The sequence below is a fragment of the Accipiter gentilis genome, chromosome 12, assembly GCF_929443795.1.
Source record: "Accipiter gentilis chromosome 12, bAccGen1.1, whole genome shotgun sequence".
Taxonomy (NCBI): Eukaryota; Metazoa; Chordata; class Aves; order Accipitriformes; family Accipitridae; genus Astur; species Astur gentilis.
Genome location: NC_064891.1, coordinates 31891641 through 31908333, shown reverse-complemented (window position 1 = coordinate 31908333; position 16693 = coordinate 31891641). Strand labels below are relative to the sequence as shown.

Here is a 16693-nt window from a genome sequence, read left to right as displayed (position 1 = left end):
ATGGACAGTAGCTAATGCATTGCCTCTTAGAAGGAGCAAAGAGATATTTTATTACATTCTAACCCTACAAGCTACATATTAAAATAGCCTTGAAACATGCTGGATATGATTTGAAACAGAGTATGTTCTTCTGACAGAACAAAGAATGAGCTGGTTTAACTGATCCCTTTCAGGATACATTTGAAGGTTAAGCAACTACAGATCTCAGCTAATCTGATGTAATCTGCTGTTACTAAATGGATGTCTACATTCACATTCGTAGCACACTGCACATGAGTGCCTAGGAATAAAGTTTTCAAATTTTTTCATATCAGTTCTGCTGGGAGGAAGCCATGTATCTGTTTATTTACTTCTACCTCCTAATGAGCTTTTTTGAAGAAGTGCATGGTTTTTGTCCTTCACAATGCACTTGCGTTTACCATGGCAGAAGTGATGGCACTGGAACAAGGTATATATTTTATTATTTGTTATACAAGGCAATTTATAAGGAAGAGGATTGAAGAAATTGGAAATAATATTCTTACACATTGCAAATTAGTTCTAGCATAGTTGAAATAAAGGCATATTTTATACTGGTTTTATATGGCTAGCAGCATTCCTGAATAGGAGCAGATGGTGATTATGGCTTTGTACTTAGCAGCTAGCTACTCTAAATCTTCAGTTTTTGCAGAAGACAATTTCTTTCTGCTCTGTGATTTTCCTGCTGTTGTAATGTCCTTTCTATTTCTACAAATTAGTTGTCTACTGTAAGGTGATTCAGGTTTAAATAAATACAGTAGTTTGTTCTTTTTTTAATCTGCAGGAAAATCATGTAGTTTTTGGTAATAAAGAGGTTAGTTTGAAATTTGATGATCTGGGTATTGTTATGTCAATTTTGGGAGATACTGTTTGTCATTGCTACTTATTGTCATGACATATCCAGTATAAAGCTGCACGAGGAGAAAGTAAAATAAAGGAATAATATAGAGAAAAGAGGGAGAAAATTAAAGATGGGCTTATTTGGGGGGAGGGGAATCTTCAAGCTAATATGTGCAAACAATGTACCGCAAAGAAATTGAAACATACTGATTCTTGAAACTGCTGAGGAATCCCGTTTCACTGAAATCTATGGGAGCAGAAAGTTCTTAGCACCTCTAAAAAGCAGGTCATTTCTATGTAGACACCAGAAAGAGGGCTAAGAAAGGTCTCCTTTGGAGAAATGTACTAACACTTTCAATTTTCGGTCTATTCTGAAAGGTAAATACAGACAAATACTTTGAATCTTCATCATGCAGAAGAATTAGGAATTAGTAATCCAATATTCTGAATTTTAGTAAAACAGATGGTGTGCAGTTCCCACTTGAGATACATGCATGTATTATTCCTTATACAATGGCTTTTGTTTTTCGGTTGTCAGTAGAATGATGGACAGAAGATGGTGCTTACATGCTTTAGAAAAAAGCAAATGTATCATTGCCATTTTGTATTCTTTTCCTCTTTAGAAACTCCATGTTTGTCTTTTCAGTTTTTAAATGCAGAGGGCTGTTCTTGATTTGACATTCTTTATTCTGCTAGTAGTGTTGCAGAAAGTAATAGCATTTGCATTTAAATCTGAAATACAAATTTCTGATAAAGAAATGCCAATACCCGCCCCCCCCCCTCTTTTTTTTTAATGCTAGGTCTGTGCTCTGTAACGATCCTGACATGTATGAGATCCCTGTGAACGTTCCTGTGGATACTGTAAAACTTCGTATAGAGAAAACTGTCATACGAAGGATTCCAACTGAAGCCTTTTACTACCTAGTAGATCTCAAATACCTGTGGGTAACTTACAACTGTGTAGCGAACATTGATATCAGCAGTTTCTATAACTTGAAACAACTGCACGAGCTACGGCTGGATGGTAATCTGCTCTCGACTTTCCCTTGGGAATCGCTGGCAGAGATGCCCAACCTACGGACTCTTGATTTACACAACAATAAAGTGACCAGCATTCCTGCTGATGCCGGCCGGTACCTGAGAAACCTCACCTACCTGGACATATCCAGCAACAAGCTAACCACCTTGCCATCAGACCTGATGGACATTTGGCCCCCCTTCTCAGAAGCTGTCCCGTCCAAGAACACGGACATTCTGGCGACCCAGAGAGTCATTTTGGGTACGTTAAACAGCCCGTCTCCTTCCTTATTAAAATGTACCTAAATGTTAAGTTGCACGTGAGAGCAGGTGGGGGACCAGTGTGGGATTCAGGAGAGTGGGTTTCATCCCAGTCAGTCTTCTGGTTTGCTCTGTGAATGTTTATTTATTTATTTTCTGTTGGTGACAGAAAGCTATAAAATGAAGATAGTGACCTCCAGGTCTGTTGTTATCTCAAGGTTATAAAACTGAAGTAAAATCTACGAGATTCCGGTCTACAGAAATACAGGCCATATAGAGTATTCAGTATCCATATAAATGCAATACTTCCAAAACCTCTGTTTCTGATGACATTTCCCTCATCACCGTATGTGGTTGCAACTGCAAGCATGTCCATTTGCAACTGGTTTTTCCAGTGGCTCACAAGCTGAACAGAGAGCTAGAGTTGATGCTCGTATGAAGCCTGTCCTGAGACACCGCGCTGCAGATAATGTTGGTGGCTCAAAAGAGGGCAACTCTGCTCTCCCCATCACTCCTGCTGGCCTTGCGTTGCTCTAAAGCTGACTATTATCCTGAAGATTTTTCTCAGTTTACATGTTGAATACGAGAGAGAGAATAGGAATCTGATCCCTACAACTTCACAGTACTTTTTATAGTATTTAAGGTAAGTATTTAAGAATAGTTTGGCCAGACTGATTTTTTTTCATAATTTTATTCTATCTCTCTAGTATACCATCGCATCAGTTCTGCTTGTGACTTTTTGCTTTATCTTACACTTCCTCACCACTTCCTAGTCCTGCAGGTAACTCCTTTTTCTTCCTCAGTCTCAGAACATGGCTGGAACAGCTCTATCAGTAGTGTTCTCTTTGGTCACTGTTTAGGTATAAGTGCACTTTTTTGACAATTTTGTACTGTAGTGTAGCAGGTGGAAGGGAGGAAAACCAGCTGGTGCTCTCTACTGCAGTAGTTCTATACCCACTGGTAAAGATCTGCCATTGTACTGCCCAGTATTTCCAATTTCTTGATCTAAACCCCCACTATTCAGTGTTCATTTGTTCAGCTGCTTTGTTTCACAGCAGAAGCTGCAGTTTGAAACTCTCATTCAGATGAGATTGTACGTAAGTAACTTAATAGATGCAAGTAGGCTGAACGAGTTCCTCACATGCATGGTAACTGTAGGTTGCAGCATTAATAGGATCTTCATTTATTCAGGATTAAAAAAAAAAGAAAAAACTGTAAAAGTAAGTCTAGCTCAGTACTCCTTTCCCTGTCCCTGCGCTGAAGACTACAGGAGGCAGTAAAGCAGGAGGTGACCCTGCTGGACCTAATCCTCCTGATGATCTCATGTGGGAGTCCCAGAGGTTATTTGGTTTCCTTGTCTTACACAGCCCTCACCGCTTAAAAAAAACAAACCGAAAGAAACAACTCAAAACCCCAAACACTCCCAAACCACACACACTCTTCTCTCCTCCCCTTCGCCCTGGCAACCATCTGGGGTCTTTGCCAGCCTCCCCTAGTCCTGGCAAACCCTCTGGTGCCAGCACTGAGTTCTCTAGAGACTCAGGATGTGACCTTTGGATCATTTTCATTTATGAACTCCAGCTGGGTTTGAACACAGATCTCCAGAGGGGAACACACGCTGGGTTCAAACAGGGCCTTGCTTTTCTCTTTTTTTTTTAACTTTACCGTGCTGAGGGAGGCTCTGCGCGGTCGTTACAGATTTGGATCTGAGAATGTAAAATGCCAGGTACTACTTTCATTGTGTTGTGTTGAGTAAATCTACCTTAGGTAAAGTGTGAATAATTAGCTGAATTGGCTTTCATTGACATCATCGGCTTCTAATTAATATATCCCGATGCAGACAGACAGTGCTTGCTATATAAGAAACTCTATAGTGAACAAGAAAACATCCCCTTCCTCCGGAGATTAGAAAGTGCAGTGCTCTTTATGTCATGGGTTATTTTGACAGGCTTACTCAGTCTTCACTAAGTTTCAGTTTATTATCTATATTACTGGAGCTTGCAAAGCTGGAGTTATGCCACTCACACTCGCTGCTAGAGGCTCATCCTTAGGTTGCTGGACTGTTAGAAAGCCAGTGTTTTTCAGGAATGAATGGCTGATAGAAACTATTAGGCTAGAAAGATGTCCTAGGAGTTGAGATGTCTCTATAATGCTCCAACCGTAGGAGATACCGGCTTAGAACAACAAGAGCAAGATGTGCTTTGTGGAATTGCTTCCCCGCTGACACCCTGACCCCCTCCTGTCTCTGCCAGGATTGCTGGAGCCTGAGGGAGGAGAAACACATCCAGCAGATACTCTCTTCCTTCTCTGAGGTAGAGATGAGGATCACAGAGGTGTGTGATCGGGAAGAATTTCAATAAGGTCCCTAGCCTGCTGGGATGCAGATCCAGACGAACTGGACTGTTCTGGCTGTCAGTGCTGTTCTTAAAGCCAGACCATTCCAGAGCCTTCTCTGGTAACCTCTTCCAGTGCTTATCTATCAGGATAGTGAGAAAGTTTCTCTTAATATCTAACCTCAATCTCCCTTACTGCAAACTAAGCTGATTACCTCTTGTCCTACATGAGGTAGACGTACAGAAAACCTAATTACCCTCTCTTATAGTAACCTTTCATACATTTTCCTTCCCCGTTTGCCACCTTAACTAATCGCACTATTCTTTCACAAGTTTCCCATAGACTACGAGGGATTCTTTTTTTTTTTCATTTTCTGGTTCCCTTCGGACTCCTTTGGGCTTTAAAAAAAGAGGTTTCCCTTAAAATGTGATGCCCACAATTGCTTTGATGCTCAAGAGTGTCATATGTGCTCCATCTGTTCTCTGTGGGAGCATTCAGCCTGACCTATGTGCCCACATGGAATGGTAACTGCAGCCAGAGCTCTCTAGATGCTGGAACCCAGAGCAAATAAACGCTGGTTTTGTCTAGTCAGGAAAACAGCAGTCAAATTCTACTTAGTGCAAGCAATTACGGCTTGAGCTGGCTTCTCTCCTAGTTCTGGCAGAACAAGATTGTCACTTGTATTTAATTAACAAGATCAATAACAGCAAAGCCCCCAACTCAAATGTTTGTGCATATGTATTTTTTTAACAGCAGGAGGCAATTTTATCTTCAGTGTCTTGACTGAGCATCAAGGAGGTTGCATGTAAGAGAAAGTTCGGGTTCCCCTTGTTTACTTCAAGGACTCTTGGAGGACCCACGGACCGCTTTTGCCAGGGGACTGGCAGTTTAGCATCTCCTTTCCAATTCATAATCTCTCTGCTTAGGGGTTTGGGTTTTCTTATGAACTCCCACTGAGTGATGTTCCACTGTGTGGACACTATGCTAAATGAAAGAGGGTCAGGGAATGGTGCCTGGCCCTGTAGCCTAGTGGCTTACCCTGGCTCTCATCCACGTGTTAGGGCCAACTCTCTTTAAAGCTGATTGACTGTTCCACACTTCGTACGATTTAGCCCTTGGTTTTCTCTGGGCTCAGGGGCATGCTGCAGTGACTCTAAAATGTGACTGTGTGGGTGGGGGTGTTTTTCCTCCAGTTCAAACTGCCTGAAGTAATGCCAGAATTGCATTGCAACCCGTGGAGTTGTGCTTTTGTAGTATAAAATAGCAAGCTACGTTGTATGCCTGGTAGGCTGATAGGCATGTAGGATAGTTTGGAGGTGCAAAGCCTGCTGCGCTTATACTGGGGGCAAGAACAGGCTAGAACAAGCTGTCCTTGGTGTGGTCTTATCCATAAGCCTTTCAGGAAGCAATGCCTGGATCGTGAACTGTCCCTGGAGCCCCGTCTGGCTTTGTCTTGGAAAGCACCCTTTGGAACAGTTCAAAACAAAGCTGTGGAGTGAGGTTGACAATTAAGCAGTGGAAGTGATCAAGGGACCAGTGTGCGAATTCATCTAGCCCCCTCTTGGTTATCTCTGGAGCTATAGCCTAATACTTCGGTCCAAATCACAGCTAAGTTTCAGCACTGGCTGCTGTAGAGATTGAAATTTCTGGCAGGAGTGGTGGCAGTAGCTTTTTCCATATGGGAGATTACATCTAGCGAGTCAGCGAGAGGAACAGAAGAATCCCGGATTTGATCAAGTGGCAGTTAGATGAGATCTTGCCTCTGTTGCACGTAGAGGTGCCAAAAATTTGAAGTGCTGCAGGTCCATAAGGCTGCCAGCTGTTATGCTGGGCCATTGGGTAGATGATGCTTTTCCTGAAACTGCTCCCTAGCAATTACTGTGTGTAGGAAACGTTGGGACACAGTGCAGGAAGTGGGCTTTACTGTTCAGAACCATGGATCCAAAAATTTGTAGCTTGAGTTGGAAGAGAGCCTTGGGTAGGCTGGCCCAAGCTGTGGTGAGTATTTCCATCGGCCCCAAAACTTGAATATTTCCCATACTGCCATTTTATAGGAACTGAAAAGCAGTATATTATACAAGTTATGGTCTGAGACTGGTTACTGATTTACAAAGGAAATTTCACTCGTAGCTATTTTGAATGCTAAAGTCCATATTGACACAGCATGGGGAAACCCTGCTTACTGAGAAGACTGCAAAAAAGTGCATGCACAGGCACACATATACATATATTTGCCATTGTACACACAAGCATACATATAAATATGTGAGAAGTAGATTTAAAATATGCTAAATCTAGAATAAAGAATGGTTTTTAGGGCAATTTATAATCTATATTTAATGTTAAAATACACTGCATTGGTATATTGCAATGCATAAATATTTATCAATGTTTGTTTTGCCTTTGTTAGTATTTCTTTCTCAGGTCAACAAACGGCCTTAGTATTTCTACAAAAGAATCCAGGGTTTATAAAGACTTGGTGTTCCATCAGATACGCATACCACTGGAGACTTATCATTATTTTTATTTTCTCTTCTTAGGAAATTATTTTCCTGATGGGATTCCATCTCATTCCTTTATTAAAGCTCCCCATTTTTTCTCGTTTCTTCTTTTTTTTCCTTTTTTTTAACCTTTTCTTTATTCTCTCATCTGTTTGTTCTCACTTTTACCATCTTGTAAACACAAGCTGTTAAATTTCAGAATGGCCTTTGTAGTTTGGAAACTAGGTTTACATTCCCATTTCTGTTCTCTCCACTAGCTAACTGAAGGATAATCAAATTCAGTGTTTAATCCTCGCTTCCAACTCAAGAGTGCTTTCATCTTTTCATTTTGGGAATTCACATGACTTAATGATTTACAATGGCTGCGCAAGTTTACTAAAAATAATGTGAATACTGTCAGATATTGGCAAGACACAGATAAATAGACGGGATGAGCCGTGGAGGCAAGGAGGGGACTCCTGTAGCTGTGTATATTCTATGTATTTATATAAGTCCTGCTTCTTTAGCCAGTTCCACTGGAAAGCTTGATGGATGGGGGAGATGAGGTGACTAACTGAACTAACTCTTTCTTTGCACTAAAGCCCGGATGTAGAGAGTCTTCTGGGACTACAGCTTTCTTCTAAAGCTGAAACCAGGCCTTCAGAATGATCTGAGGTGGTCAAACCTCTGTCCCAGACTGGACTAAACAACCATCCAATCTATTTTGTCAATTCCTGATACTTACTGTAACAACTTTGGGTCTTATTTGGGACACCAGGAGAATATGAAAGCTATGTGTTTATATATATTAGGAAAAAATTTCTTCACCGAAAGGGTTGTCAGGCGCTGGAACAAGGAAATGTTTGAGTTGCGACTCCCGGAGGTATTTAAAAGATGGGTAGATGTGGCGCTTGGGGACATGGTTTAGTAGCGGACTTGGCAGTGTCAGGTTTATGACTGGGCTCAATGTAGCGTTAGAAACAATAATAAACCCCGTCCTTTTCTGCAGTAAAGCTTGTAGGATGCAGAAAGGTTGCAGAAGAAATGCTTTCAGTAGCTTTCAACGTAAGGGAGAATCTGCTGCCTGGTGTGTGGGCGGGGAGCCCCACTGATGCTGCAAATCTGTCCTGATTGTCGCTGTGGACCCAGAGCTTCTGCCCTGCCGCCTGCTCGTAGCACAGCTGCCCCGTGCTTCTGTCCTCCAGATAGCACAGAGGCCGTGTTGGGAGTTCACGTGCGGTTTAGCAGCATTTGTCACGGAGGAACTCTGGCAGTTGAGGGATTGGTTCAAGGGGATCCTGTCTTCCCTCTTACGCTTTAGGGGAACTTAATTTTCAAATGCTCGTATAGTCTCTTTCTTAGCATAGTGAGGAAAATTGACCTCTTATAAGCAAGTGAGAATGAAAAAAAAAAATTTACAGGAATATTGTGTCTAACCACAAACTAAAGCTTGCCTAATTTACAAGATGAGCACAAATAGTTACATACGTGTGCTCGATTGGGCAGAATTTTTATGAGCACGAACGGTTCATGTGTGTAGACATATGGAAAACATTCGGATGGTATCTCTTTTGCTTGTGAATATGTGTGAAGTTCACAGGAAAATGTTTTTATATTTTGGAGGATTTTTTTTTTTCTTATTTTTTAAAGAAAAGCAGTTGCTAATACAGTTTCCTTGATTTCTCCTTCTCCATTCCAGTGGGCAATAAGTAGTGAATAGATGTAAAATCTCTTATGTCTGGAAGGGGTGAAATTGGATTGTGATGTCAAAGTCATGGAATCTCTTCAGGTCAACACTTGTTTTAAAGAGTGGGGATTAATTGGGCTTTACCACAGTTTTAACCAATCACTGCCATTGTGCTTAAAATAACCTAATCTTGGTCAGGCGATAAAAGGAAGCAGTAGATAATTATTCACGTATTCTTTCATCTACAGGTTTCTTCCAGAATAAAAAGCAGAATTTTTCCATTAGCTGTTTTGATAATTCCTAAAAATACACACTGAACAATATTAGCAGGTGTTTCAAATTTTTTCTTTTTAATTTTTGTTTAATTGATATGACTTGTCTGTTGCACTAATCAGTGAATTCAACAGCAACGGGTTCTTGCATACCATCCCTCGTTTCAGACTGTAAGTTCTGTTTATTGTTAATACTGAAAAAAATGAAAAAGGTATACCCAAAAGTCAAATGAGAAAATATTTGAACTCACGAGTGATGTGCTGTGTGGTGTTTTACCTGGTGAAGCCGCTGTTGCTCTGTGAAGGTCAACATAGTGAAGTAATCAATAGCAGCTGAGGGTTTAGACTTCTATTCCTCAGAAATGGCTACTGGTTTTCACCATAATAAGGTCACCAAGAGGGAATGGCCTCTCATTCAAAGGCTTTGGAATCAAGAAGCAAATGTTATAGCCTCTAACAGAAGAGGAGACAGAGTGTTCTTGTGTGCCATCATAAAAATATTGTAGTCATCAGCTTTTCTCAGGGCCCTTCCCATCTTCTACTCTTCTGGTATTCTTCTTGAATGTATTTCAGAGGTTGTCCCAAATTGAAGCCAGATTTCTAAGAATATTGGTATAGTTCAGAGCCAGATAAGAATTTTATTGGCCTAAAGCTTTTTCTCCTTAGCCTTTATCCTTTTTTGAAGGGGCAGCGATGTTGATATAAGCTCTAAACCCTTAAATCATCATGTTCTCTGCAAGCGCTGAAAAAAGGGTCTGAGAAAATCAAACTGTAAGAGCCCAAAGAAGGACTAAGAGCAGAGGAGAGTGATAGGATACAATAGCCCTGAGAAGGTATCTTTCCAGAAGGCACAGGCAGGTGAAAATGTTTCATCAGTCTTAGACACCTTTTCAAAGGGTTTTTTCCTAGATAAATAGCAAAATTAAGCAAAGGTAGTGCCAGGATGTTACTATGCTCCTGTAAACTGTGAAGAAAATGTTTAGCTTAATGAACATTCGTACTGTTCTTCTGCACCTCTGCAAAAACTCCCCCACCAATCAGCCGAAGGAAAAGGGCAAATTGAAAAAGAAAGGATTAACTCAGAATAGGTCCATGGTTCTTGATTGTACTTGGTGGTAGTCATGTGTCATACTGTAATCACAATATCCATATATTGCCTGACAAAATTTTTTTTTTTTTTTTCTTTCCCCTCTTCCCTCCCTGCTTCAGGTTTGCAGGATAACCCATGGTTTTGTGACTGTCGCATTTCAAAGCTAATCGAATTTTCCAAAATTGTGGACAACTCCGTTGTACTTCTTGATCCATTGATTTCGTGTAGTGGACCTGAGAGCCTGGCAGGAATCTTGTTCCAGAGAGCTGAGTTAGAGCAGTGTCTTAAACCATCTGTGATGACATCGGCGACAAAAATCACTTCCCCGCTGGGAAGCAACGTTCTGCTACGCTGTGATGCGACTGGGTACCCAACACCACAGCTTACTTGGACTAGGTCAGACAATATACCAGTGAACTATACAGGTATAATTGCTCTTTTATAGGAAATGGGAGAGCCTGAAACTGTTGGGTTGCTTGTGATTTGAGATCATTATAATGAGTAAGAATGGACCAGGTATTGCACCAAGCTGGCAATTGTATCCATGCAACAGCTGTTATGAAATTCTTTGTCTAGGTCTCGGTCTGAACAGGTTCAACAGACCGTTCTGATTATGGATGTGGTCTGTAATAAGAACAATATGCATGGAGGGGGGGGGGAAATGGATGAAGCGGGGGAAGGATTAAGGAGAATGGGCACTGGGATAGTTGGTCCCTAACTCAGAAGCTGAAAAGCAGAAAGGAGAATTCGTTGCTGGAATCTCCATTTGGGTTCAAAATGTTAATGTTAAAAAAGCCAGTGAGGCCATAACCGAGCCACTTAAAACTCAGCTTTGTAAGCATAGGATTATCCAAAATCATGTTTTCTATGTTATTTGCAAAGGTTTATTGTTTATTTGCAACACCCATCTTGAATGCTGAAGAGGCTGTGACTGTCTGATATTGTTCTAGCTACTATGATAGATATTTATGCAGTAACTTAAATATAAAAAATGTTTCTTGCTAATGCCAAGTAGTTAGCAGTTATCTTAAATCGTAGATCGAAGAAGGTAATAGTCCAAAGCACTGAAATATTTTAAGACAAAGGTAATTTCCAATTTAAAGGTAATTTAAATGGCTAGTGTGTTCAGTATCACTCGAAGTCAGACTTGTATTTCCTAGTCACTTAGCAGCTTTAAGACATTTGATTTCTCGTTATGCGGTTTTGTTTTACTTAGTGAAACTGCCAATTATATTGTAATTCCTCCAGACATTCAATTCCATTTTGACCCGAGCTGAGCACTTTTCTGCAGTAACATAATATGTCAGGGAGTTCCATACTTTGTGTGTGGGGTTTAGTTTGGTTTTGGTGTTTCCGGGTTGGTTTGTTTGTTTTTTAAAGTTTAATACATGTGATTCCTTCTGGCAGAAATAACTTAACAGAATAAGTAGCCTAATATTTTCTCTTGCCCCCTTTTATAATGTTTTGCTCCTTGCTTTTTCCTGTAGTAATTCAAGAAACACCTGGAGAGGGTGTCAGATGGTCCATAATAAGCTTGACAGGGATTTCATACAAGGATGCAGGAGAATACAGATGTAAAGCCAAGAACTTAGCAGGAATGTCAGAAGCTTCTGTTACTGTCACAGTGGTTGGTGTAGTTACTACAACTGTGTCACCACAGAAGTATGGAAGGAAGCAAGAGGCAGAGAGACAGAATACCACTCAGGAGGAATCCAGGCCGGAACCTGAGAGGACAACCACACCTCTTCCCACCACACCGACCACCACAGCACTGGTTAGCACTGAGAGATCAACGAGCATCAAGTTTACTGAAAAGAAGCAATCCAGGCCCCTGTCCGATGGAAAGAAAAGTCCAAAGGCAGTGACAAATGGAAGCAAAAAGCAGACTGGGGAGATAAGCAAGAAAGGTGAGGAGACTTCATTGAATACAGGAGGTATGGCTGAGCAAAACGTTACTGTAAAGAACCTAAGAGTGATCAGTGAAACTGATGAAAGAGTGACCTTAACTTGGAAAACCGTCAATGCCACAAGCAACTCTGCAGTGACTGTGTTATACTCAAAGTACGGTGAGAAAGATATGTTGCCTCTGAGCACCGATTCTAGCAAAAACAAAGTCACGATTGATGGTTTGCAACCTAGTACTCAATATATGGCATGTGTCTCACCCAAAGGAGTGCCACCTACAAAAGAGCAGTGCGTTATTTTCTCCACTGATAGCTTAAATGACGAAAACAGCTCTCAGTTTTCTATTCTGATATTGGCCAGCAGTGCAGCATGTGTGGTTGTTTTACCTTTGATATTTTTCTTACTCTACAAAGTTTTAAAACTTCATGTGAAACCGAAAACTGCAAAGGAAGCTGACCTTGCAAAAGAGACCTATGTGAAATTTGAAACACTATCTCTGAAGCCTCGAACAGTGAGTGCAGGAGAGCAGCTCTGGGCACGAAGGTACACAGATGAGTCAGAAAGACTTCTCCTCTGTTCTAGGTCAAGCATGGATTCTCAAATGACCTTCAAAAGTGAGGGCTCTAGGTCTGAGTATCTGTGTTGAACATAGGTGAGGGTGGAGGAGATAGAGTGTAAGATAGGTAAAATTAATCCAAAATGATGATACTGCATCTGGAAGCAGGTCGGTGCTAGGTGGTGGTCAGAATGTATCATCTGATGTAATGCAGTCTACTGAATGGGTAGCGTGGTGGGTAAGAAGGTGAATAGAAGAAAAATGTTGCCTGTTTCTTTTCTTTTTTTTATGTTTGTGACTTCAGATATAAAGGAATGACATTCTTCAAAGGATAAATACAGCATGAAATGGTTGCCTGATTAAAGATCTTCTATTTTTTGTTCTCATTAAAACATCAGTCTGTTTTCTCTTTTCTCATTTTACTGTACGATGTGCTAGTTGCATGTATCAAACATTAATCACAACCTTTATAAAAACGGTGTACTTAAAATTAACAGGAAAACAGTTTAAACTACTTCTATTGAGGTCAAAACTTCATTTGAAAGTACAAGCTTTCTTCTGACTTCAGCTTGTGCTTTGAGATGTCGTACAGCTCCGTTTGTACAGTATCTTGGACTGGAAGTGATCTCGGGGCAATCAAGACTGAAGCTAGGTAGCCACAGCTTATGGATTCTTGAGAGGTACAATCCACATCATATTGTTGTTTTGCAGATGCTATGGCAAAGGAGCTTCATTAGTATTCTGAAGCTCAGGTAAGATATCATTATGAGTAACTCTGTGAGAGATACTAGATATTAATAACGTTAATTTACATCAAATGATCTTATTACAAAATCTCAGCCTTAGAATTTACTTGGATGCATATGTCTATATACCTCAATTTCAGAAATCTCTGTACAGAACATTTTGTGGTACTGTGTAAGAGAAAACACACTCTTATATACCTATATATTACATAGATATTGCACAATATTATGTACTATACTGTAGTAATAGAATACATTTTGAGATACAGTGAGAGGAGGTCTTGTCCTCGGGTCATGTTGTATGTGTAATGAAGTTCAATGAGCATAGCGAAAGTTAATTGTGAACATGCTTCCCAATGTTTAAAAAAATCAGGTATTAATATTAATAGTAATGATGAATGCAGAATTGCCTATTAATGATACTAATGAATTGTCTTTTCTGAGGCTGCTTTTTTATTGCCTGAAGTAAATAACAGAGCTTTTATAGGTTTAGGTTCCGATATTATGGTTAGGAGTATGTATGAATTGTTTTTCCTAAGAATTACAACTGCATTGTTTTCTTGGACTTTTCTATGCCTAGAAAAACTGTTTGTTTTGCTAGGAAATTGGGAATCTTCTCTTCCCAGAGGGAGAAATTACTCAAAGCTACAAACCAAAGCTTAGTAAGTTAACTTTAAAATAGTGACATTTCTTGGTGTTGCTAGTGTAGGATTAATTTTGCCTGCTGGAATGCTAGAGAGCTTATCTTGCAAGGCATAGCTTGGTGGAAGGAAAACACTTCATCAAAACCCCTCCAGTATTAAAATCATGGTAGAAAACGAACACGTTGAAAAATCTCCATAGCATCTACATGATGGTGCTTCATGGTCAGGAGTAATAGAATGAGTATTTGAGACCATGGGAGCTGTAGTAAGGAAGCAGATGAGATGTTCAGAAGTCCAAAATTAGCTTCACTGCATATGCTTTCAGAATTAACCTTGATGTTCCTCCCTGTGTTGCTAGTATGTGTAGTTAAAGAGCGATCTTTCTTCTTTTTCTATGGATAATTTTGATTGCAGTGAAAACGTTTTTAGTTTTCTGAGTGGAATATTTTTATTTTGACAGTTTTTTTGAAATGTGGGATTTTTTTTTTTTTAGGGAAAGCAGATTCTTTTTGTGTCAAAACCAAGGTTCATCTGACAAGCAGTTTATGATAAACCGAATTTTTAACAGGACCTGAAGTGTTACAATATTTGCCTTCTATTTTCCATACAGATAGTGTAGCCAGTAGTTGTTGCTGAAGGGGTTTCCAATTAAAACCACCATGTTTGTCATTAATGAGAGCAATTATTTTAACATTTATCTTTTAATTCCTGGACAATATTTGATTTCAGGTTTCAAACCTTTCAAGAAACTTGAATCTAATTCTGGAGTTCAAAAGTGCTGTCACCTGACTTGTAGATGATACATCAATATATCGGACTGAAGTGGTGCAAAGCTCATTTGAAAGAGCTCACTTGCAAATGTGAAACCTTTTGGTTTGACTAATCCTTGTGGAATTAGCATGTCCTAAAGTTAGAAATTAATCTCGATGACCGTCTGTGCTATCAGTATATCAAAGATGGAATGTATTATAAAAGGCATTTTCTTTCAAGAAAACATGAGACACGTTATTTTCTCCACAGTTCTTGAGGCAACAGAGTTATATAACCCAGACATGCTTCTGTACTTCACGTCAAACCAGCAAATTTTGGGGGGAATTTTGGTAGGAATTTGATCCAAAGGCCAAATCACACAATAAAGGCTGCATCTGCATATAAGATGCCCTGGATCACCCAAGACTGGTTTAATTAAAGAGCTGAAGAAACACTTCTGGTAACAGATGCAAATTTTTATACTGTAAATTGTTAATATTAGTGATGGAATCATGATGAGATAGATTTTGTCACCTGTAATCAATTTGTATAATATCTTCTGAAACACAATTCTGAATCAATCATCACTATGAGCAGTGATGACTATAATCTGTGCTTGCCTGGTAGGAGAATTTGGAGAGGATTTAACCAATGTTTATGCATCGCTTTTCATATATTTTGCACTTTGTTAGCTCAACTGATCCTGCATTTCACCAAAAAGGTTAGACCTCTTTTTATACATTACCTACAATGGGTGTGTCAAAATTGCATGGTTAATGAAATAACTGATTAATGTGGGCTGAATTCCAAACAGACCTCATTTTTACTTAAAGCTTTAGTAGGCTTCAGCACTTGTCATAGCTAATCACAATCCTGGCTTCAATGTGCACTTACTAAGCCCAACTTTAGGCATCCATGCATCTATTTTAGTCCTCGCCATTGCTCACAGTGGACTTTGTATTCCTTGCGCTATCATCGGATTGTCATACTTTTCTCAGGCGGGGGATGAAGAGAGAAAACTCTTTCATGTGCACCATGAAAATGTCTGTAATAGCAAAAACATTCAGACTTGGGCTATATCTAAGAGGCTAAACAAAGAACATTTTAAACTCATTACCTTTTCAAAGAAGTAATTAAAATACAAGTTGTTTTGATGTGAAAATAAAAGATTGTTTTTCTACATTACATTGTGTTTGCCTGCCCCTTTCATCTTCGTTTATAACTTTAGACAATATGTGATGAGTGTAGCTGTGGAGACCAGAGGAAATCTGAGAAGAAATGAGAGAAAATATAAAAAGAAGGCTGAGAAACAATGGAAGGGTAATATCCGAGAGAACGGTGGGACTGCGTGCCACAAAGTCTTTTGCCTGCAATTCTGCTGTGTCCGTGGGAAGGGTGCTGGGGTGTCTGCAGGCAGGTAGCTGTAAAAGGATGGATGAAGATACTGCCAGCTTATTGCAAAGAGAGGAGCTCTATACATGCCCAATTTAGACAAGGTGGGGGCAGCTATAAAACTGCAGTCTGGAACAAAGGCACTAGGGGAATTTGAAGAATGTACTTGAACCTGGTCTTTAAGCCTGCCTGTGTCCCAGTGAAAGTTGTGAGACCTTTTTGAAGAACATTGCCTATAAACTGAAAAGGGGCGAGTGAGTAGTTTATGCATTTATTGCAAGAAAGAGGGGTATGCATCAGTAGCAATTCTGGCTAGGGCATGAATCCTAGACATAATATACTACAATAGTCCATCATGATCGATGATATTCTTTTAAAAACAACCAATTTGTTAGATTTGTGGCTGGGAGGTAGACCAGTTTGAAGTTCCTTCACAAGCACAGATGAGATTTCAAAATTAAACTTTTTAAAATTATCTACCTGGGTGTAGACTGGAAACATGCTGACCTGAATGCCTTCTCTCACAGAATTCATTGCATTGCTCTAGGTGTTGTAGTCAGTCACAAAAGCTCCAGGCTAGCACTGTCACTTTCCTTTCTGAAAATGAGAAGTTTTCAATAGAACAGGTGTTTCCTCTTTTCTTTTTTAAATCACTGCAAAAATTGTGCTCTGAATTTCAGAAGATCAAAAGTCACATCAGA

General features: G+C 39.8%; 1 protein-coding gene across 2 annotated transcripts in view; it reads left to right on the top strand.

Annotated features, from left to right (window-relative positions):
* The window catches only part of LRIT3 (leucine rich repeat, Ig-like and transmembrane domains 3), a 34829-nt gene extending 19060 nt beyond the window's left edge, over positions 1 to 15769 (top strand). Inside the window, exons 1-4 of one of the 2 annotated variants that reach the window (XM_049814886.1) lie at positions 251 to 448; positions 1659 to 2137; positions 10119 to 10424; positions 11487 to 15769. In XM_049814886.1, coding sequence (XP_049670843.1) covers positions 333 to 448; positions 1659 to 2137; positions 10119 to 10424; positions 11487 to 12550 — 1965 coding nt within the window. In that variant the 5' untranslated portion in view covers positions 251 to 332 and the 3' untranslated portion in view covers positions 12551 to 15769. Of the gene's footprint in view, positions 1 to 250; positions 449 to 1658; positions 2138 to 10118; positions 10425 to 11486 lie in introns of those variants that run through there. The other variant, XM_049814887.1, reaches the window with a different exon arrangement.
* The last annotated feature ends 924 nt before the right edge of the window (positions 15770 to 16693 follow it).